This window comes from Callorhinchus milii, unplaced genomic scaffold (assembly GCF_018977255.1).
Source record: "Callorhinchus milii isolate IMCB2004 unplaced genomic scaffold, IMCB_Cmil_1.0 Scaffold12, whole genome shotgun sequence".
Lineage (NCBI taxonomy): Eukaryota > Metazoa > Chordata > Chondrichthyes > Chimaeriformes > Callorhinchidae > Callorhinchus > Callorhinchus milii.
Window position 1 is genome coordinate 9,359,073 of NW_024704753.1, and position 21,231 is coordinate 9,380,303.

At 42.2% G+C, this 21,231-nt stretch overlaps 1 protein-coding gene and 1 non-coding gene across 10 annotated transcripts in view; both read right to left on the minus strand.

Annotated features, from left to right (window-relative positions):
- The window catches only part of slmapa (sarcolemma associated protein a), a 119,512-nt gene that overhangs the window by 26,997 nt on the left and 71,284 nt on the right, over positions 1–21,231 (minus strand). For all 9 annotated transcript variants that reach the window (XM_007910786.2, XM_007910784.2, XM_007910787.2 and 6 more), the window contains 3 exons: positions 8,683–8,808; positions 6,012–6,086; positions 4,722–5,042 (listed from right to left, as the gene is read on the minus strand). In XM_007910786.2, the coding sequence (XP_007908977.1) occupies positions 4,722–5,042; positions 6,012–6,086; positions 8,683–8,808 (522 nt within the window). The remainder of the gene's footprint in view (positions 1–4,721; positions 5,043–6,011; positions 6,087–8,682; positions 8,809–21,231) is intronic.
- On the minus strand, positions 10,617–10,688 carry trnag-ccc. Its single transcript has one exon. It is a non-coding gene; the product is annotated as a tRNA-Gly (tRNA).

Sequence of the window (21,231 nt, forward strand, 5' to 3'; positions counted from 1 at the left end):
GTGTGGATGGAGGGATGGGTAGGTGCTCGGGTGAGAGGGGGAGGGGATAGTAGACGAAAGGGCAGAGGCGGCTGAGCGGATCCCTTCAACTTTGGATTCAAGGAAGTCCAGCATCGCCTCGGAGTTGGCATTGGACGTGAGGGTGGGTGAGGCATGAGAGGGTGGGCAGAGGAGCCGGTTGGTGATGGAGAAAAGGAGCCTGGGGTTGTCCTTGGCCTCCAAGATTGTCTTGGAATAGAATGATGATTTAGCGGAGACGAGGGTGGAGAGGTAGGATTCGATAAGTCCAGCCAGATCTTCCGATGGATCATTAAGTTTGATTTAAAGCGGCAGCGACACACATCTGTGCTTTAAGGGAGCGGAGGTGGCTGGTGTACCAAGGTGAGTTACATGAATAGAAGATGGTTCGGGAAGTGAGGGGAGCGAGGGAATCGAGAGTGGAGGAGAGGGAGCTATGGAGAGGAGTGACCGAGGAAGAGTGACTCTGGAAGGAAGCCCAGAGGGGAAGGAGTTTAGATGACTCCAAGGCAGCCGAGAGGGAGGGGAGGAGATTTTTTTCCAGGGGCGGTATGAGATGGAGGTGGGTTGGGTGGTGGTGGGGAGAGGGATTGAGGAGTTAAGAGAGATGAAGTGATGGTCCGAGATTGCTTTGTCAATGATGGAGAGGTCCGAGAATGTGAGGCCCCGAGTGATCACCAGGTTGAGGAGGTGGCCGTGGATGGCGGAGTGGATGTGGAGAGAGAGGTTGAGGGAGGAGAAGTCAGCAGAGGTAGAGCAGGAGTGGGTGGAGTGAAGGTTGAATTCACCTGGAGGCATTCGGAGTAGAGGGAGAGGGAAGATAGGAGGGTGGAGATGTCCGGGATGAAGGTGGGGTAGGGCTTGAGGGGAGCGATAGGTAAGGAGAATTTTGAGGGAAAGGTTGGAGGGAGTTATAAAGGGTAAGATGCTCAAAAGAGGCGAAGGTTCCAGAGGAGTAAGGGGATAGGCCGAACGGGGACTGAGAGATGAGAGCCAAACCGCCACTATGGCGGTTAGGTCATGGGGTATGATGGAAAGTGTGGCCGGGTGGTGTGGCCTCTGTCACCTGGAGTGATCCAGGTTTCAGTGAGGGCGAGAATGTCAATGTTTTCCTCGACAATGGTGGATGGTGAGTATTTTATTGGAGAGGGAGCAGATATCTTGTAGGCCGATGCGGAGGGGACAGTTAGTGGCGGAATGCGGAGGACTGACAGGGAGGGTAGGGATGTGGATGAGGGAGGAGAGGTTGGCCCCCGTGGTCAGGGACTGATGGGCCTTGCGATAAGAATGGGGAATGGGGCAGTGGCTGCTGTTGGACAGGCAGTGGCGTCTACCACGGTGAGACTGACGGAGGATTCACAGGCTGGGGCAGAGGGAGGCTGTGGAACGGTCGAGAAGGGATAGGAATCAGAGAGGGCGGTGGGAGAGGAGGACTGAGTGGGAGGTAATGGAGGGTAGAGGACAGGGGTGGGAGCTTTTTGGGGAAGCAGCTCGGGTCGGTGACTGGCAGCCAAAATGTGCACACCGAGACTAAGAGCGAATGGGGTGGGGAGGGTGGGCAACGAGGCATGGTGAGCCCGCTGGAGTTGGTCATCACGGGGAGGGGGGACACTCTTATTCCCAGTGAGCAATATAAACCTCTCCCATGACACAAAATTGTGGTAGGTCCAAGTGAAAAATGGATTTACTATTTCACAGTTATCCAATTCCATCAGAGAATCAATATAGAGCATGTTCATTTATGTGACTCCACCGGTAACAATTCCTTTTGAAGCAATTTGCTTTGACCAATTAATTGGTAGAGTGATAATGTTCTCAGTAATGAAAGAATATCACTTAATATGGCGGGTAATCTATCTTGCTTTTCGGTGAAATTAATTACAGTAGACAGATTTTCTGTAGTTTTCTGCCAAAGGAGATCCTAAATAGCCTGCCTCTTAATCTTGCAGAAAGGAACCTCCTGTTTTAGATTAAAGCAAATATTTATATACATGGATTTGTGAATCTGGCATTCGAAAAGAATCCTATTTTCACAACCTCACATTCAACAACAACAACAAAATCACATTTGTATAGCGCCTTTCACGTCGGAAGGACGTCCCAAAGCACTGGATGTGCAGACATCACTGGGTCAGGGATTGTTCTCGCTCGGCTCCTGTTAACCCTGTAAAATCCTAAGGTGCCTGGACAAGCAGTGGGAAGCAAGTCAGGAATAATATTCAGTGCCAATCATTATGTACAGTTATTCCATTAGATATCCAACAAGCAACTTTCCAAGGGAGAGGGCATTTGCATTGATTAAAACCCCCCACTAATATTGAAGCATGAATGATCCAAACTATTTCCTCAATGGATGGAGACTACTGCTAGTTGCTTCTTCTACGCACCTTGTGGGCCTACTCTTGGCCAAAGGTGTCTGAATCCTTTGTATAGTACTAAAGGAGTGCTCAAATAGGACTGGTTGTAAAAACCTGTGTGCAGTTTGACTGCGAAGAATCATTTTGACTGCACGGAAACCTGAAATCTGAAGCCAATATGTGAAAATCATTGTACAGGGGTGATTTGGTTAGTGACCTCACAATGATATACCTTATTGAATAATTACTATGGTCATCATTAACCCCTTATAAAAACACCAATGATATTAAATAATTTCTTAATCTATAGGAAAGCTAACATTTGAGGCAATATTTTTACGTAATCACAACATAATAATTAGCTATCAATATAAAATATCAATAAAGCAAAATTTACACAATTATTAAGTGATTTAGTTCCTATATTAATAATAATCCTTGGTTTGATATAGCACTTTTCACATCTTCTATATGTCTTAAAGCGCTTTGCAGAATATACTGTAAAGTGAATTGACTGTATATTTGTGGGTGAAACGCGGCAGCCAATTGCGCACAGCAGTGTCCCACAAACAGTTGTGGATTGAAGTGACCAATCTATTTTTGTATATTTCTGCTTGGAAAGACCTTCAATTTAAGATCATTATTGCTGTTTACCAAACATATTTGTTACACAAAAACATCTTTTGAATTGTTAAACAAGATTTTGATCCTTAAATTTAGATATTACATTTTTCTCTATAAGCAGAAGGATAAAAAGTTAAATTAAATTTAAAAAAATTCAAATAACTTGGTACACAAGTAGAATAGTGCAATATGCACACACTTCTGATAGTTACAGTACAGTAACAACAATAACGTCAAAAACAACTTGTATTTATATAGCGCACCTCACACAGGTTAGCGTCACAGAACGCTTAACAGTGGCGGAGCATGACGCCGAGCTAGGGGGAGGCGTGAGGTGACCGTAGGTCAAAGAGGAAAATTTTCAGGTGAAATCTGGACATACGGAAGCAAGGGGCAAGACAGAGGGATAGAGGAAGAGTGTTCCACAGTTTGGGGGTGTAGTGGCTGAAAGTGTGGCCACCAATGGTGGAACGGAGAGCATGAGGGACATGCAGGAGGCTGGAGCCAGTGGAGTGGAGACAGCGGGTAGTGGGTTAGGGAATAAGCAGGTCGGAGAGGAAGGGAGATGCCAGGGCATGAAAGGATTTGAAAACAGTAATACTAACCCAGCAGAAGAAGGCCATTGGGCCAGAAATGATGGTGTACAGAGCTTGCAGGCTACTATTGGAAAAACAAATGCTACGTTTATACTAATATAAGTATTAGTATAAATGGCGGCATTTATACTAATACGTATATTATTTGGTGGCAAATTATCAGAATTTTGGCAATAAATCATGACCAATCTTGCAGTATACATAAGGTCTCTGGTATTTAACACTAAATGGAGAAGATGTTTCAGAAGATAATAATAATAAAAATCCTTGCATTTGACATAGCGCCTTATCACATCTTTGAGACGTCTCAAAGCGCTTCAGAATATATTGTAACGTGAATTTTTGTGGGCGAAAAACAACAATATCTCACAAACAGTTGTGGATTGAGTGTTCATTCTCTTTTAAGAAAAGGGAATATTACTCCCAGAAAAGCGATCCACTAATCGACTAACAACCGGGTTCCTATTTACTGCTGGGTAAACAGAAGCGCATGGAGTAAGGAAACTTGCCCAACAATTCACCCTGCCCGGGAATCAAACCCAGATCCTCTTGGGTGCGAGGCCAGCACTCTACCCACTGAGCTCCAGGACTCCATGTACTTCATAATGGGTTAGCTACGAAGTGAGGTCCATTCGAAGCTGAAGGGACAGCCAGGGAAATATCAGAAAAATGTTAATGTTTGTGACTGGCTCCTTTAAAATATGTCTCCAGTTTTGGGACTCCTTTATGCCCTGGTCTGATTGAAAACAATATGGAGTGAGAAGCATAAACCCAGCTCCCACTCCACAATGCAATAATGATGCAGTTGTACTGTTGAGAGCTTCAGTCCCAACATTACAACTGCATCATTAAGTGTTCTGAGACTCAAACCTGTATATGGGAGGAAGTAGGGAGATCTAAAGTACAGTCGAAGAGGAGGGTCTTGAAGGCATTCGGGGAAGTAAAGGGGAGTGAGGCCATGGAGGGCTTTGAAGGTGAGGACCAGGATCTTGAACTGTATCCTCTGTGTGATAGGAAGCCAAATGCAAAATGTTGTTGTGATCAATACATTGTAATTTTAGCATCTGTGTAAAAACTGTATAATTCCGGTCAATCATCTCCACAAGCTCAGACCATTTTTTCTCACCTTGTAGTTTGATAGATTCCTCTTTCTGTTTAGCCTCTTGCTCCTGGCTCTGCAATAAGAGTTTGACTTGAAGATTTGATATTACCGTTTCACATTCAGAGGCAGTTTGGCGGCATCGATCCAGCTCAACATGCATACTGCGCAATTCCCCATGGAGTTTAGCAATATCATTTTCATGGTCTAATGCAGTGTCCACTGCCATTTGTTGCAAAGCCACCATCTCTTTCTGAGCACTTGCCAACAGACTGTGGGCAACGGCAATTTCAGCATCCTTTTCCTTTGTAAGAATATCAATATTCTTCTCCATGTCAGACAGCTGAACTGTGTAAAGAAGAGATTTCATCATTTTCATTTTATCCAGATTCAAATTTCACTTGACAGGGGAAGGCTCCATTGTCTAGGGGATACAGCTTACAGATCGGGAGCTGAGTTTGCTAGACTCTGTCCAAGCCTTTCCAGGGCTGGAAAGGAGAAAAACAGCCAAAGTTTGTTTGCCTGATCCCTATACAGCACTTTCTAGTAGGAGTGCATGTGTGTAGCAGGAGGTCAGTCTCAGCTATGAGAAAGTCAAATAGCCTGCGTACATTCACTGTCAAGGTTCACACATGGGCAGGTTACTGGAAGGCAAGGATCTCATCCTTCCAGATTACTCGCCCTATCATCCTCCTATTACACAGCAAACTGTAAAATATTTTCTACCACCACTCTCCCCACCCCTATATCCAGTGTGCTTTTTGTATAGAGCAGAAAATAATTTGACAGGAACTGTAATGTTTGCATTTCACTCTGATGCACAAATTATGAATTGCAAACTCTAGATCTACTGGAGGTACAGTCTGTCATGTCCATCCAATGAGGTAATCAGTACGATAAATTGCAGGGTGAATGCCAACCTCGAGGTTAAAGGTACTTAATGCAGCTATCTTAAAAGAAGATCAACATATGTTTTCTGAAGCATGCTTAAAATTAATGTACATGTCAGAAATTTACGAAAGGAATCAACTTGTTATGAAAATTCTAATTGATTCAAAGAGTTTGAGAATTTTAAATTGCTCATTGGGGAATCAAAGTTTGGCCTTCTTAATTAGTCTTATTATTTATGTTTTCCTGTATTTAAGGTAGAGAGCCCTCAAGTTTCATGAGATGGAATTGCCAGGTCATTGATACTGACCACGTGCAGCCTGTCAAAAAGCACAAGCGAATAAACTTGTACACAAAGAATATTGTAGTTTTCCAAGGATCTTTGCGGTCAACATTTGATTGGTTAACAACAGTGCTGTGGTACCATACCTTGCAGAAATTGGATCCGTCTGGCAGATTGCTCGGCTTGCTGTTTATTAATCTTTCTTCCCTCTTCAAGCAGCGCTGTTAAAAACAAACAATTAAAATGTCAGGCCAATTCATTGGACTAAGCAATATCAAATATATGATTTGATCCACTTTGATTGTCATTGAAATAATTAACACCAAAAAAACATTAATACTACTAAAACAAGTAACAGATGGCTGTATAAAACAGGATGTGCACACAAGGGCATGCACTTCATATCTTAGGCATAGGTCCCCAAATTTTTGTTCCTGTAAACCACCTATTATTATTATCAAATTAAACCAACAGCTCAATCTGCTATGCTACATTTCTATATTAAATATGGTAGTGAAAAACACATCAGAAACAATACTATTCTCAACACTTGTTCTATAGAGAGCAAAATATAGAGGCAGAAAAATGACTTCCAAAACTATGTAAAATGATCTTTGACTGTCTTGAAAAGACACATTGTTTCATACCACACTGTGTAATAATAATAATCCTTGCATGTGATATAGCGCTTTATCACATCTTTGACAGGTCTCAAAGTGCTTCACAGTATATACTGTAAAGTGAATTGACTGTATTTTACGGGCAAAATGTCACAGCCAATTGAAGCACAGTAGTGTCCCACAAACTGTCGTGGATTGAGTGACCAAATTATTATTATTCATTTTTTAAGGAATTATTATCCCCAGAAAAGCGATCCGCTAATCGTCTAACAACTGGGTTCCTACTAACTGCTAGATAAACAGAGGCGCGTGGAGTAAGGAAACTTGCTCAATGTTTCACCCTGCTGGGAATTGAACCCAGGTCCACTTGCTTAATAATAATCCTTGCTTTTGATATAGCGCTTTTCACGTCTTCTAGACATCTCAAAGCGCTTCACAGAATATACTGTAAAGTGAATTGAATGTATATTTGTGGGCGAACGCAGCAGCCAATGGCGCACAGCAGTGTCCCACAAACAGTCATGGATTGAAAATGACCAATTTATTATTATTTTGTTTTTTGGAGGGATTATTATTAGGCGTGTGGAGTAAGGAAACTTGCCCAATGTTTTGCCCTGACCTGCCTGGAATTGAACTCAGGTCTCTCACTTGCAAAGCGAGTGCTCTAACCACTGAGCTACAGGACTCCACGGTGCTTGCTTGCGAGGCGAGTGCTCTAACCACTAAAGTACAGGAGAGGGTAGAGGAAATGAATAGGTTAAGTATAAACAGAGAGGAAGTACTGAAAAGGTTGACTGAGCTCAAGGTAGGTAAGTCGCCTGGTCCGGACGGGATGCAGTCAAGGGTACTATGGGAGGCACGGGTACAAATAGTGGAGGCTTTGTCTACAATTTTTCAATCTTCGTTGGACACAGGAGTGGTGCCAGAGGACTGGAGAGTAGCCAATGTGACTCCCCTGTGTACAAAAAGGGACAGAAGGACAAACCTGGGAACTACAGGCCAGTCAGCCTAACATCAGCAGTGGGGAAACTCCTGGAGACTATAATCTTCACTGAGAAGAATATGGGTTAATTAGGGACAGCCAACATGGATTTGTTAAATGCAAATCTTGTCTAACAAATCTAATAGAATTTTACGATGAGGTAACGGAGAGGGTGGATGACGGTAGTGCAGTTGATGTAGTTTATATGGACTTTCAAAAGGCATTTGACAAAGTGCCACATGAAAGACTTGTAAGAAAGATAGAAGCCCATTGTATAAAAGGGACAGTGGCAGCATGGATCCAGAACTGGATGGGAGACAAAGCAGAGAGTTGTGGTGAACGGTTGCTTTTCTGACTGGAGGGAAGTGTTCAGTGGCGTCCCCCAGGGATCGGTATTGGGACCACTGCTCTTCTTAATAAATATATATGTATATATAAATGATCTGAACTTGGGTATAGCAAGGACCATTTCCAAGTTAGCCGACGACACAAAGTTAGGTAGGGTAGTAAACAGTGAGAAGGACAGTAGCCAACTGCAGGAAGACATAGACAGAACAGTAAAATGGGCAGACACATGGCAGATGAATTTCAATGTGGAGAAATGTGAGGTAATGCATTTTGGAAGAAAGAATGAGGGGAGGCAATACAGGCTGGTAATACAATCTTAAGGGGGGTGAAGGAACAGAGAGACCTGGGGGTTCAGGTAAATGAATCCTTGAAGGTGGCAGGACAGGTAGATAAAGCTGTAAAAAGAGCATATGGGATACTAGGCTTTATAAATAGAGGCATAGAGTACAAGAGTCAGGAGGTTATGATTAACCTATATAAAACACTGGTTAGGCCTCAGTTAGAATACTGCGCCCAGTTCTGGGCACCACACTATAGGAAGGATGTTAAGGCATTGGAAAGGGTGCAGAGGAGATTTACGAGGATGGTACCAGGAATGAGGGACCTTGATTATCGAGGTCGATTCGTTAACTACTTTTAAAAACGGGTGGTTGGGTATTTGAGGAGGACAGGTTTGCAGGGTTATGGGGAAAGGGCTGGGGAATGGGATTGACATTATACTGCTCTTTTCAAACTAGACTCGATGGGCCGAATGGCCTCTTTTTGTGCTGTACGATTCTATGATTCTATTTTATGAATTTAATAAATTAATAAAATAATTTAATAATAAACTCTTATTCTCTCTAGGCTCTCTGACAATATACTCACCTTGCAATTCAAAGGATTTTTCTTTGCTGGTCCTGGCCAAGTCCTGTGCTTCCTTCAGCTCTTTGTGTAATACCTGTATCTCATGCTCTGACTCCCCAGTTTCCACACGAACACGTCGCAGCTCATCTAAAAAAGCAAGTTTATGTAATATTAAGAATGGGCTAAACAATTGCATGGAATGGACTGAACCTAAAAGCACAAAATCAGTTCCATTTTTAAAGTGACAAAATTTGAAGTTGATTGATGCTGTTTTTCTTAAATGTGGCAATGATGACATTTTAATATTATTGCAAGTAAGCAAATTGCCTGTTTTTGAGAACAATGTTAAGAAAACAAAAATTCACTCTTAGTAAAGCAGGGGTATTATTGAACTTACAGGATGGGATAACTTTTATATATTATATATATTATGCACATAGCTGAATTTTCCATCATTACAAAAGAAACTCTGGTCTAGTCTAAATAATTATAAGATACAGACAGGTTGGTAGGCTTGGGTGACACAAGTAGACATTTTCTGCACAAATACCACATAAGTAGAAGCAATTTTCTGGGGATTTGAAGTATTTGTTGCTTGTGTATAAGACTTATTAGGAAATTAAGAGTGATGTTGTTCATGATAACGTTTGTTCAGTTAATAGAACAACATAAAAATGTGATTGGAATTGTTTTAATAGATCCAATTGTTTCTGGAATAATGCTGTACTGATATACAGAAATGTCTTCAAGTAACAATTGTGTGTCACAACTACTGCATTTCCTGATCCCATTGATATTCTAAAATTGCTAGGAAATGGAAGTAGCTTTGCATTAAAGAATCATAGTGCTAAATCAAGATTACATTATGTATTTAATATTTATTGTGCTCCTCAACCCCAAAACTGGACATTCGTAATAATCTGTCAATCTCTCAACAATAAAAATGAACACTTATATAAAGACATCGTCAAAAGGCAGAAGTGCTCTTTCACGTGTTTCAGGCCAACACTGCAGAAAGAAAGCATTTTACTTCACACCAATGTATTATTCTGTAGTTGAATGCCTTTTCAGTTTATTGATGCTACTTGTAGTCAGGTCTTCAAAGGCCAATTTTTAATGAAGTGTCTGAACCCTTCTTAACTTTGATTTTGAAATCATCTGCATTAGTTTTATTTTAAGACCACTGATTACCTAAATGAAAGACATTCAGAATTCTAACTATAAACGGACATAGAATCATTAGATTCATTACAAAAAATGTAATTATGCACTGTCACAAAGTATTAATGCAATTAATAATCTGACTGAAAATCCATCTCAAATATATCAGGTATAATCAATACATTACAAATTACCACTTTTAAATCACACATGGGACCTTATGGCATCTGTTGGGTTACATTGCTTTTCCCAATTTCTTCTCCTTCCATTTGCTCACCAATGTACAAGTGCTCTCTGCTATGTACAGCTCCCCAATGTAAGCAGTACAAATAAGCAGCAAGAAACTAACAAAGACTAACTAGCAAATGAACCTGCAACGTATCCCAGTGGAGGTGGTACTTTAAAATGTTCCAAAAAAAACGTTATGGTACTTGTGGGAGATTTCCACTTTCAATCATACCATTGGATGCATCCCCCAGTGCGTGTACCACAAATGACCTAAGAGGCTACAGTAACCATTCCGTCTTCTCTCTTTTTCCCCAACACTTCATATGACGAGAACCTACCTTAATAATAATCCTTTGATATAGCGCTTTTCACATCTTCTAGACATCTCAAAGCGCTTCATAGAATATACTGTAAAGACTGTATATTTTGCGGGCAAAACGCGGCAGCCAAATGCAAACAGCAGTGTCCCACAAACAGTCATGGATTGAGTGACCAATTTATTTATTTATTTTTATTTCTTGAGGGATTATTATCAGGCATGTGGAGAAGGAAACTTGCCTATGGTTTCGCCCTACCGGGAATCAAACCCAGGTCTTTCGCTTGGGAGGCGATTGCTCTAACCACTGAGCTACAGGACTCCAGGCAATCGCATAGGCAATTTATTTTCATTTTACAAAGCTGGAAAAATAGTAAAAATTGAGGAAGATAGTAGCAGACTGCAAGAGGACATTGACGGACTGGTAAAATGGCAGTGAAGTTTAATGCAGAGAAATACAAAGTGATGCATTTTGGGAGGAAGAATAAGGAAGAGGCAATATGAGCTCCATAGTAAAACCTTAAAGAAGGTGCAGGAACAGAGAATCCCGGGGGTCCACATAAGTGAATTTTTGAAGGTGGCAGGACCAGTAAATAAAGCTGTTAAAAAAGCATACAGGATATTCAGCTTTATAAATAGGGGCATAGAATACAAGAGTAAGGAGATTACGATGAACCTTTGTAAAACGCTAGTTAGGCCTCAGTTAGAGTACTGTGTTCAATTCTGGGCACAACAATTTAGGAAGGATGTCAAAGGAGATTTAATAATAATAATAATCCTTGCATTTGATATAGCGCTTTTCACGTCGGGAGGACGTCCCAAAGCGCTTCACAGAACACACTGTAAAGTGAATTGACTGTATATTTGTGGGCGAACGCGGCAGCCAATTGCGCACAGCAATGTCCCACAAACAGTCGTAGATTGAAAATAACCAATTTTTATTATTGTTTTTGGTTTTGGATGGATTATTATTAGGCGTGTGGAGTAAGGAAACTTGCCCAAGGTTTCGCCCTCTGCCTGGAATTGAACTCAGGTCTCTCACTTGCAAAGCGAGTGCTCTAACCACTGAGCTACAGGACTCCAAGATGGTAAACTTTAGTTATGAGTTGAGGCTAGGATTATTCTCCAAGGAGCAGATAAGGTTAAGGGGAGATTTAATAATTATTCAAAATTATGAAGGGATTCGATAGGGTGAACAGGGAGACACTGTTTCCACTGGCAAATAACCAGAGGACACAGATTTAAAATAGTTGCCAAAAGAACCAGAGGGGAGGTGAGGAGAAATGTTTTCACACGGTGAGTTGTTCGGATCTGGAATGCATTGCCTGAAAGGGTGATGGAAGTCGATTTGATAACAACTTTCAAGAGAGAAATTGATAGATATTTGGGGAGGACAAATTTACAGGGCTATGGGGAGAGCGCGGGGGAGTGGGATTAATTTGGACAGCTCTTTCAAAGAGCCATGATGGGCTGAATGGCCTCTTTCTATGCTGCATAATTCTATGATTTTAATCTTTAAATCAGGTATTAAAAGATCCTATCTCAATCTTTCATCTTCAAATTCTACTGAAAAGACAGACAAGTTTAATGACTTTGTTTCCACTTAAGAAGAGAGCCTCATTGATGTTACAATAAATGAGGGCATTGTTTTGATTTCCATTGGTTTAACGTGATCAGACTTGAATTCCCATTAGCAAAGGCTATGTAAACATGATCTCATCACACAAAGTAAGCATTTGTATAACAAAGTGACCAACAGTCAAATTGCTGGTAATGTCATAAACTCTAACCCTGGATTCATGTGGCATAGTGGTTAAAGCACTTGCTTCGTAAGCTTGAGGACCTGGGTTGAATTGAATTCCCGGGCAGGGTGAAACATCGTTTCCTTACTCCACACGCCTGTTTTCCTAGCAGTAAGTAGAAACCCGGTTGTTAGTCTTGTTAGTCGATTGGCGGATCGTTTTCCCGGGGGTAATAATCCCTTTTAAAAAAAAGTGGTCAATCAATCCATGACTGTTTGTGGGACACTGCTGTGCACAATTGGCTGCCATGTTTTGTCCACAAAATATACAGTCAATTCACTTAAAAGTATTGTCTGTGAAGCACTTTGAGACATCTTGAAGACATGATAATGCCTTTCTCAACAACTTGCATCTATATAGTGGCCTTCACCCTGGACGGAGTCTCGAAACACTTAACAGTGGCAGAGCCCGATGCTGAGCCAGGGGATGATTGCCATAGGCGCGCTCAAAAAGTAAGGTCTTCAAGCGCGACCTGAAAACACGGAAAGAGGGGGCCACGCAAAGAGGTTGAGGGAGACAGTTCCACAGCTTCGGGGCATAGTGACTGAAAGCACAGCCAGCAATGGTGGGGCGGAGGGTCCGGGGTGCAAGGACAAGGCTGGAGCCAGTCGAGCCTGTCTCTTCCTCCTATCACTTACTCTCTTCCTGAACACTCTGTGGCTGTGGGGTGACCACTTCCTGAAACATACGATGCATAAAAGCTTTTGCTTCCCGGATGCACTGTAGTGACACCAGGCTCTCCTCAAGCTCAGAAACTCAGAAACTCTGAGCTCGAGCAGCCAGAGGCACTTCCTGCACACAAGGTTGTCCAGTACAAGCACGATTTGTACTCATACAAGTGAAGAGTCCTGGAGTTCCCACATTGCACACACAATGTGCATGGAACAGGTCTCCGCTGTTCTGCCACATTCACAGAAGTTTTTCTTTATTTAAAAAAATTTATTATAAGCACCTCCTTCCCCCCGCCCCGAATTCCCACTCTTACCAAATTCTTGTTGCAGAGGCCTCACTCTGTTCCTAGCTCACTCCATTCCAAGATTGCTCTGGTGGGCTCTCTGCTCAAGATTATATTATAATTCAAGAGGAATGGTAGACCAACTGAATAATTTGCTGTGTTTTAGGTGAATTCAAGAGGAATGGTAGACCAACTGAACAATTTGCTGTGTTTTAGACGACAAATATAATTTAATAGAATTGGAAATATTGCTGTTTAAACCATGTTAAATTGTACCCAGTAGATCTGATACTAAAAAAGTACATCTGCAATTGCACTAAAAGTTAGTTCTGTGAGACATGTCAAAGTGTGCATTTGCTCTGGCATTAAATGCACATCTTAAAATAATGCTATATGAGAAACAGACACACAATTTCCAACAATACAGGGGCTGCAAAATATCTTTGTGCAATACTTAGCTACAATTTACAAATTACAGAATCTATGTCAAAGCCTCATTGTTTCGCAAAATTAAAAGACTTTTCTAATTTTAATTGGAGGGTATCAAATGAGTTCTACATTTTACACAAATTCAGCCATCTGCCATTCTGTCAAGATGCTGACACTTTTTAAGGGGTTAAAATAGATTTTAATTTCCTTAAAAAAATTGGATTATTAAAACAGGTTGAATTTATATAGCATCCCGGAACGCTTTACAGTGGCAGAGTCTGACAACGAGCCACAGGGAGAGGGAGGAGGGACAGTAAGCACAACCAAAAAGGAAGGTCCTTAGGCAGGATTTGAAGGTAGGGAGGGAGGGGGCAAGATGGAGGGATTGAGGGAGAGAGTTCCAACATTTCAGAGCGTAGTGGCTGAAGGCAAAGCCACCGATGGTGGAGAGAAGGTGAGGAGGATGGTGAGTAGAAATGGGGGCATTTTAAGCAGGGTTGGCTTGGATCGTTTATTAGTTATCTTAAATAATATTTCAGGCAATTGTGATCTTTCCGGCTCACGGCAACAGGAGCATCCTCATAGATTCATAGAATGTTACGGCACAGAAGGAGGCCATTCGGCCCATCGAGTCTGTGCCGGCTCTTTGACAGAGCGTCACTTTCACTAACCCCAATCACCAGCTTTCTGCCCATAACCCCGCAAACCCGTCTTCCCCAGATACCTATCCAGTTCTCCCTTAAAAGCTGTTATCGAATCGGACTTCACTACCCTTTCAGGCAGATCATTCCAAATTCGAACAATTCGCTGAGTGAAAAAATGTCTTCTAACCTCCCCTTTGCTTCTTTTGGTAGATATCGTAAGATATCATAGACAGCTTGAATTGAGACTCATGTGTTTAATGTTTAATTCAAATTTAATGTCTGTTGAGAGTTGGCGAACGGAGCATTAGAAAGATCTTTTTGTCAAGCTCCCCGCTGCTTGTCTAGCTAGGACCACCCGAACCCACCCTAACCTACCCGTGGGGGCTTTGGCTTGAAGTGTTAGCAGGGGCCAAGGGGGAAAAAATCTCTTCTTCTCAGTCTGTTTCTCCAAGTACTGCCGAAGAGCAATGCTTGACCATCATCAGCAGAGTCCAGCAGTACTGCGGACCCACTTGGCTCAGCAACTGGGTGAACGAGAAAGAGAGAAAAACCACTAAGGAGGGCAGACCTAATTCTGACAGTCCATTGCCAAGTGAGCCAGATTTTTGCCTGAAAGTATCCCTGCTTTCAATGCATAAACGTCCCCCTCGCCCCCCCACCCAAATAAATGATCTGAACCTCCTAAACCTAAACCACTCCCTCTCTCTCACAAAGGGAAACACAGGCTTGGGAACGTGGCAAGGTGTGTTTAGCAATGTCATGGCCTGATCTCCTTAGTTGCTTCACCTTTGCTTGCCGATCTATCAATTTATCTGTGAAGCACTTGCCAAAGAGGAGGGTTTTGAGGCGGGAACATAAAAAATATAAGAATATAAGAAATGCTAGACGAAAAAAAGACCAAGGTCCATCTAGTTCGCCTTCCACCCTCCTGGCGGTCGCATGTACATATGCCCCGAACTACTTATATCCCATAATGTTATTTCCTAAAAGAAAACTATCTAATTTGTTTGAAGGAATCAACACTTCCTGCTGCAAACGTCACCCTAGGGAGCCTGTACCACAGGTTCACCATTCGCTCACTGAAATAGTGTTTCCGTAGATTTGTTCTGAATTTATCCCCCTTCAATCGCAGGCCGTGTCCTCTGGTTTTACTATTCTGGACTAGATGAAACAGCCAGTCATGGTCTGCATTGTCTAGCCCCTTTAGAATCCTAAAGACAGCAATTATATCTCCTCTCAACCTTCTCTTTTCCAGCATGAACATGCCCAATTTATGTAGTCGCTCCTCATAGAGGGACTCATAGTCCCTCCATTCCTTCAATCGCTCTGGTTGCCCTCCTCTGTATTCTCTCGATTTCTCCCATATCCTTTTCTCGGCAACCAGAGCTGCGCACAGTATTCCAAGTACGGTGTCACCAATGATTTGTACAGTGGCAGGATTACCCCACTATTTCGGCTTGCTATTGATCTTTTGATACATCCTAATATCTGGTTTGCTTTAATCAATGGCACAGAGCATTGTTGTGAGAGCTTCAATTTATTGTCAATCAGGACCTCCAGATCTCTTTCATTTTCCATACATATTATTTTTCTTCCGTTCAAATAATAGTCCCTTACTGGATTTTTTGTTCCCATGTGAAGTACTTTACATTTCTCCACATTGAATTTCATCTGTCCAATGTTCAAATCCTCCTGTAACCTATCTTGTTCAGTTTGGAACCTACCACCTTCATTAGCTTGGTGTCATCTACAAAGTTAGCCACTATAATTGTGACTCCTAGATCCAGACCATTTCTAAAAATATTCAACAAAAGATGTCCCCAAAAAGACCCTTGTGGAACACGACTGGTAACATTTTCCCAGTCTGATGACATTCACCACCACCACTATACCACCACCCTCTGGGCTTGTCCGGTCAACCAGTTACAATATATTGTAATATATTGATTCCCGATTTCTTTATTTTCAGTACCAGCCTCCCAAGAGGAATTGTATCAAAGGCCTTACTGAAATCCAGATATACAAAATCCACAGCCTTACCCTTATCGAGCTCGTTTGTCACACCGTCAAAGAAAACCAGTAAATTAGATTGACAAGAACCCATATTGGCTTTCATTTACGATTTTATTTCTGTCCAGGTTCTCCGTGATTTTACCTTTAAGAGTCTCCATAGTTTTCCCACAATGGACATCAAACTTACTGGTCTGTAGTTTCCTGGGTTACTTTTGTTACCTTTCTTAAAAATAGGAGTAACATCTGCCTTTCTCCAGTCCAGTATTCATTTGGTATACATTTTGTCAAATCAAAAAATATTTCTTACTCAGTCATAAAAATTGGATCTGACCGTTGAATCAAAATTAAATTCAATATTCTTCTAAGCCATGATTGTCTCCTGTGTTACTTAAGATATGAACAGGACATTCATAATTGGAGGTTGAGCACTTTGCTGACTGAATATTAGAAAGCAGAGAAGAGAAACATTTAGCTATTGCAGCCATGTTAAATTCAATTACCACAAACTATACAGCAATTCATTTACAGTATATTCTATGAAGCGTTTTGAGACGTCTCAAAGACGTGATAAGGCACTGTATCAAATGCAAGGTTTTTTTAATATAATTATCTTCTGATAAGTAACACAATGCCACCTAGTGCCCACAAATAATAATAATAATAATCCTTGCATTTGATATAGCGCTTTTCACGTCGGGAGGACGTCCCAAAGCGCTTCACAGAACACACTGTAAAGTGAATTGACTGTATATTTGTGGGCGAACGCGGCAGCCAATTACGCACAGCAATGTCCCACAAACAGTCGTAGATTGAAAATGACCAATTTATTATTGTTTTTGGTTTTGGAGGGATTATTATTAGGCTCTGTGTGGAGTAAGGAAACTTGCCTAAGTTTTCGCCCTCTGCCTGGAATTGAACTTGGGTCTCTCGCTTGCAAAGCGAGTGCTCTAACCACTGAGCTACAGGACTCCACAAATCCAGAATAGCAGAGGAAAGAGAACAAATCTTGCAGTTGGATTGCAGCACTTCTGTTTGTGGATGATATTGTGCTGCTGACGGACTCACCCAGGGATCTTCTGTACTGCACCTGCCATCTTGAATACAGGTGGGACATGGCGCTCCTAAGTGTAGAATCATGGTTCTGGACAGCCCAAGGGAAGACATCAAGGGAATTGATTGGAAGACACAAGGGGCATCAGTCCCAATCTCTGACTCTTATCGGTACCCCGGGGTCATGGTGGACACCAATTTCAGCCTGGACACTGTCCTGAAGGACTGCGTTGAGAAGGAACGAAAAGCACTCTGGTCATGCTCATCCCTCTTCAAGGACAGCAAAGTCCCAATGCAGGTCAAGCTTGTGGCATACAAGACCTGTGGGCAAACAGTCCTCCTTTATGGATCTGAGCTCCTGGGGATGCAGCGGAGAGGTTTCCACCGACCCATCTGCAAACTCCAGGATCAGACAGTGAGATGGATTTGTGGCAAACACGGGAAACAGCTTTAGGGAGGGAGGGCTCCAGCCTACACTGATCTGTCGCTAAGCACCCTGGAGGCAGAATTGGCTTCATAGTGGGTACATCTATTTGCCAAGGTCCCTCACATGAGGACCTGGATTGAGCAGCTGGTGCTGAGTAGCCTGGTATGTGGCACTGGAGTTGGACCTCAAGAACATCAAGGTGGTTGGCATGTCAAAAGCTGTCGTGTAAAGGTCCACCCATCACGATGAAGGCAGATACCCTCCAGACAGCTGTTGAGGAAACTCTGAGGCTTGGGGTGACAGCTGCTGGAAGGTGCTACCTGGAGTCTGAGTTTATGAACACATTTGTATGCCCAGCGTCTGGAATCCACCTTGATTGGCCTGCGAAGTCAAGCAGCTGCTGAATAAACTCTGCACCTCCAATTGGTGGAACCATCATTCAATGGGAAGGGATGTGTGGCCGAGTTCCGGATAGGAAGATGGTGGCGATGCTATTACCCATTTTCATGCTGAGATGGGTTGCCCACTGGGAAGCTCACAGGGAGTTCCTTGTACTTACCATCCCCCTAGTGAGGCTCAAACCAGTATTTGTCAAGTGTCGAACGACCAATTAGTGACTATCCTCCTTGGAGGGGGGGGGGGCAGATAAGCAGGGTCTCCTTGAAGCTGAACTAGCTCCAAGGTGACATGCCTGGCAATGGAATGTCGGAATCGAGCCAGCCCTCTAGGGCGGTCTCGGTAGTCCAGTTCCTGAGCCAAACAAGTCCGCAGTATTCCAGGGCCCTGCTGATGACAGCACAGACAGCCCGACTCATCGGCAGGACCTGGAAGGGCAAACCAGTCACTCGCAGGGAGTCATCCCACTCAGTTCCTGTTAACCCAGCAATCCAAAGCCCTAACATGTAGGGTGGTCCTAGCTGGACATGCAGTGGAAAAGCTTGCTGGTCAGCGATATCAATGGTAACCTATGCAGTTTTAGCTGGTTAGACTCCAGCATTACCTCAATGCATACTATGGGGATCCCAAGCCTTGGATCTTACCAACTTGCACCTAATACTTTACGGAATTAGATAAGCAGGACGCATCCCTCCAGGGAGAGAATGTGCATTCGATTCCAACAATCTATCTCTGGGATTTCCGTGTGTAGATGGGCTGCATGGAAATCTCAGCTTGGTTTGGATATTTTTAAGCATGGTTTCCACAAGTGTCAGACACCCAGCTGACCAAAAAAAAATATAGCTCTTTATCACATTAGAACGTGCTAAAGCACATCACAGTGTAAATGAAAACGGCAGCCAATTTGTACCTCTTAATGTACCACAAACAGACAGTAGGTGAATGACTAACTTAACTGGAGATTTGATATCTAGGACACCAGCTTCTCTTTCCCAATAATGTATTAAGTTCTTTAACGTCTACCTGAACAAACAACGTCCCATCTGAAGGGCGGCTGCTGACAATGCAGCCCTTCCCCAACACTGCAGCTTAAGAACATGAGCTCCCAAGGCAGGACTTGAACCCCTAAACTGTTGACCAAGTCGCGTGAGTCCTACCAACTGAGCCATGTTGACATTTTGGATAACATCTGATGCAAAAGCAGTATTCAAAAATCTAATGTACCAAATTAGACTGGTGCTTGCAGTTGAGAAAAGTGTACATGAGCGCAATGCAGTCAAGCAGAGTTTAATTCAGTCTATTATATAAAACGCGACTGGATGTTTTTATTTGTTGGAAGTTTTTTTTGTAATTTGCTCTGACTCCATTTAAACAGAATCACAATTTAATTTTCTATTTGCTGGATTAAAATCCACAATACTGAAGCTTCTTTGAGCTGCTTCCATTTTGAAAATGGATGGAGGGGCAAAAAAATACTTTCAAGATACTTTCATCACATTACCAATCTGTGTGATAAGAGGTCCAGAGTCCGAGCAATTCTACAACAGACTCCTGTATCAATTCAGGACAACCAAACAAAAACAAAACTGCATAACAACAATTGTTTGCAGACCCAGTAAATGCAAAGAACTCCACTGGATTTCCACTGCTGCCTGCAGGTGGCATCTGGAACCTACTTTTCCCACAGTCGTTTCTTTGGAAAAAAATGTACATTTGTTATATCAATTTCTCTAGGCTTTTCATACAGCAAAGAGTAGAATATGTGCATAAATATTTAATTAAGAAACCTACAGTAGGGTAGTTTGATTACAGGGAGACACCAAACTGGAACGGTCCTCACAAATCTGTGGCTGGCGGTTGTACAGATTTCTGTATTCTTTTTAAGAAAAGGAATTATTTCAGCTTGGTCTACAAAATATTAAACTACAAGTGCATGGACTTGTGATGTCATTTTATGCTGAAGACACATTTAATATATCCTTTGACTTTTGCACAACTTTTCAGTCAAGTACTAAATTGAGACACAACTCACCAATAGAATAACGCACCACAGGAATCCAATTATTGTTAGAAATATTTCATGTCACCGTGTACAGAATCAGGTGTTATTCTACAATGACTTGCACACTAAATACTTTAATGAGTAAAAGTTTCCAAGTAGCTTTTTGTTTTACATTTCAAAGAATCACCTAGTCTCATCTATAAAATCATCAGCTTTTAATCAGCTGCAGAGAGGTGATTAAACCATTGGGACAATATCTAAAGTTCTGATATCATTATGATATGCACTCATTCAAAAATCTATTTCTGCACAAAACAAAAATGTAATAGGTAATTATTTTTCCTGGCTAAATTTCAGTCCATTGCATAGCCTCTAATAATAATAATCCTTACATTTAACAGAGCACTTTATCACGCCTTCGAGACGCCTCAAAGCGTTTCACAGAATATACTGTAAAGTGAATTGACTCGCGGCAGCCAATTACGCACAGCAGTATCTCACAATGGATTGAGGGACCAAATTATTATTTTTTTAAAAAAATGTTTTTGAAGGGATTATTACTCCCGGAAAAGCAAACTGTCAATCAACTAACAACGAGTCCCACTTACTGCTAGGTAAACGACGCGTGCAGTAAGGTTTCACCCTGGCTGGGAATCAAACCCAGGTCCTCTCGCTTGCGAGGTGAGTGCTCTAACCACTGAACTGGTTAGTCCTGGTGGAGTCCTGTAGCTCAGTGGTTAGAGCACTCGCTTTGCAAGTGAGAGACCTGAGTTCTATTCCAGGCAGGGCGAAACCTTGGGCAAGTTTCCTTACTCCACACGCCTAATAATAATGCCTCCAAAACCAAAAACAATAATTAAATTGGTCATTTTCAATCTACGACTGTTTGTGGGACATTGCTGTGCGCAATTGGCTGCCGCGTTCGCCCACAAATATACAGTCAATTCACTTTACAGTGTGTTCTGTGAAGCGCTTTGGGACGTCCTCCCGACGTGAAAAACGCTATATCAAATGCAAGGATTATTATTATTATTATATTATTAACTGCAGAACTCCACAAATAATCTGCAGGCAAATGGGTAAGTGCCAAAAAGTCATGCTTTGTGAAGTAAAACAGATGAATCAGCCTATCCTCGTAACTCATCCC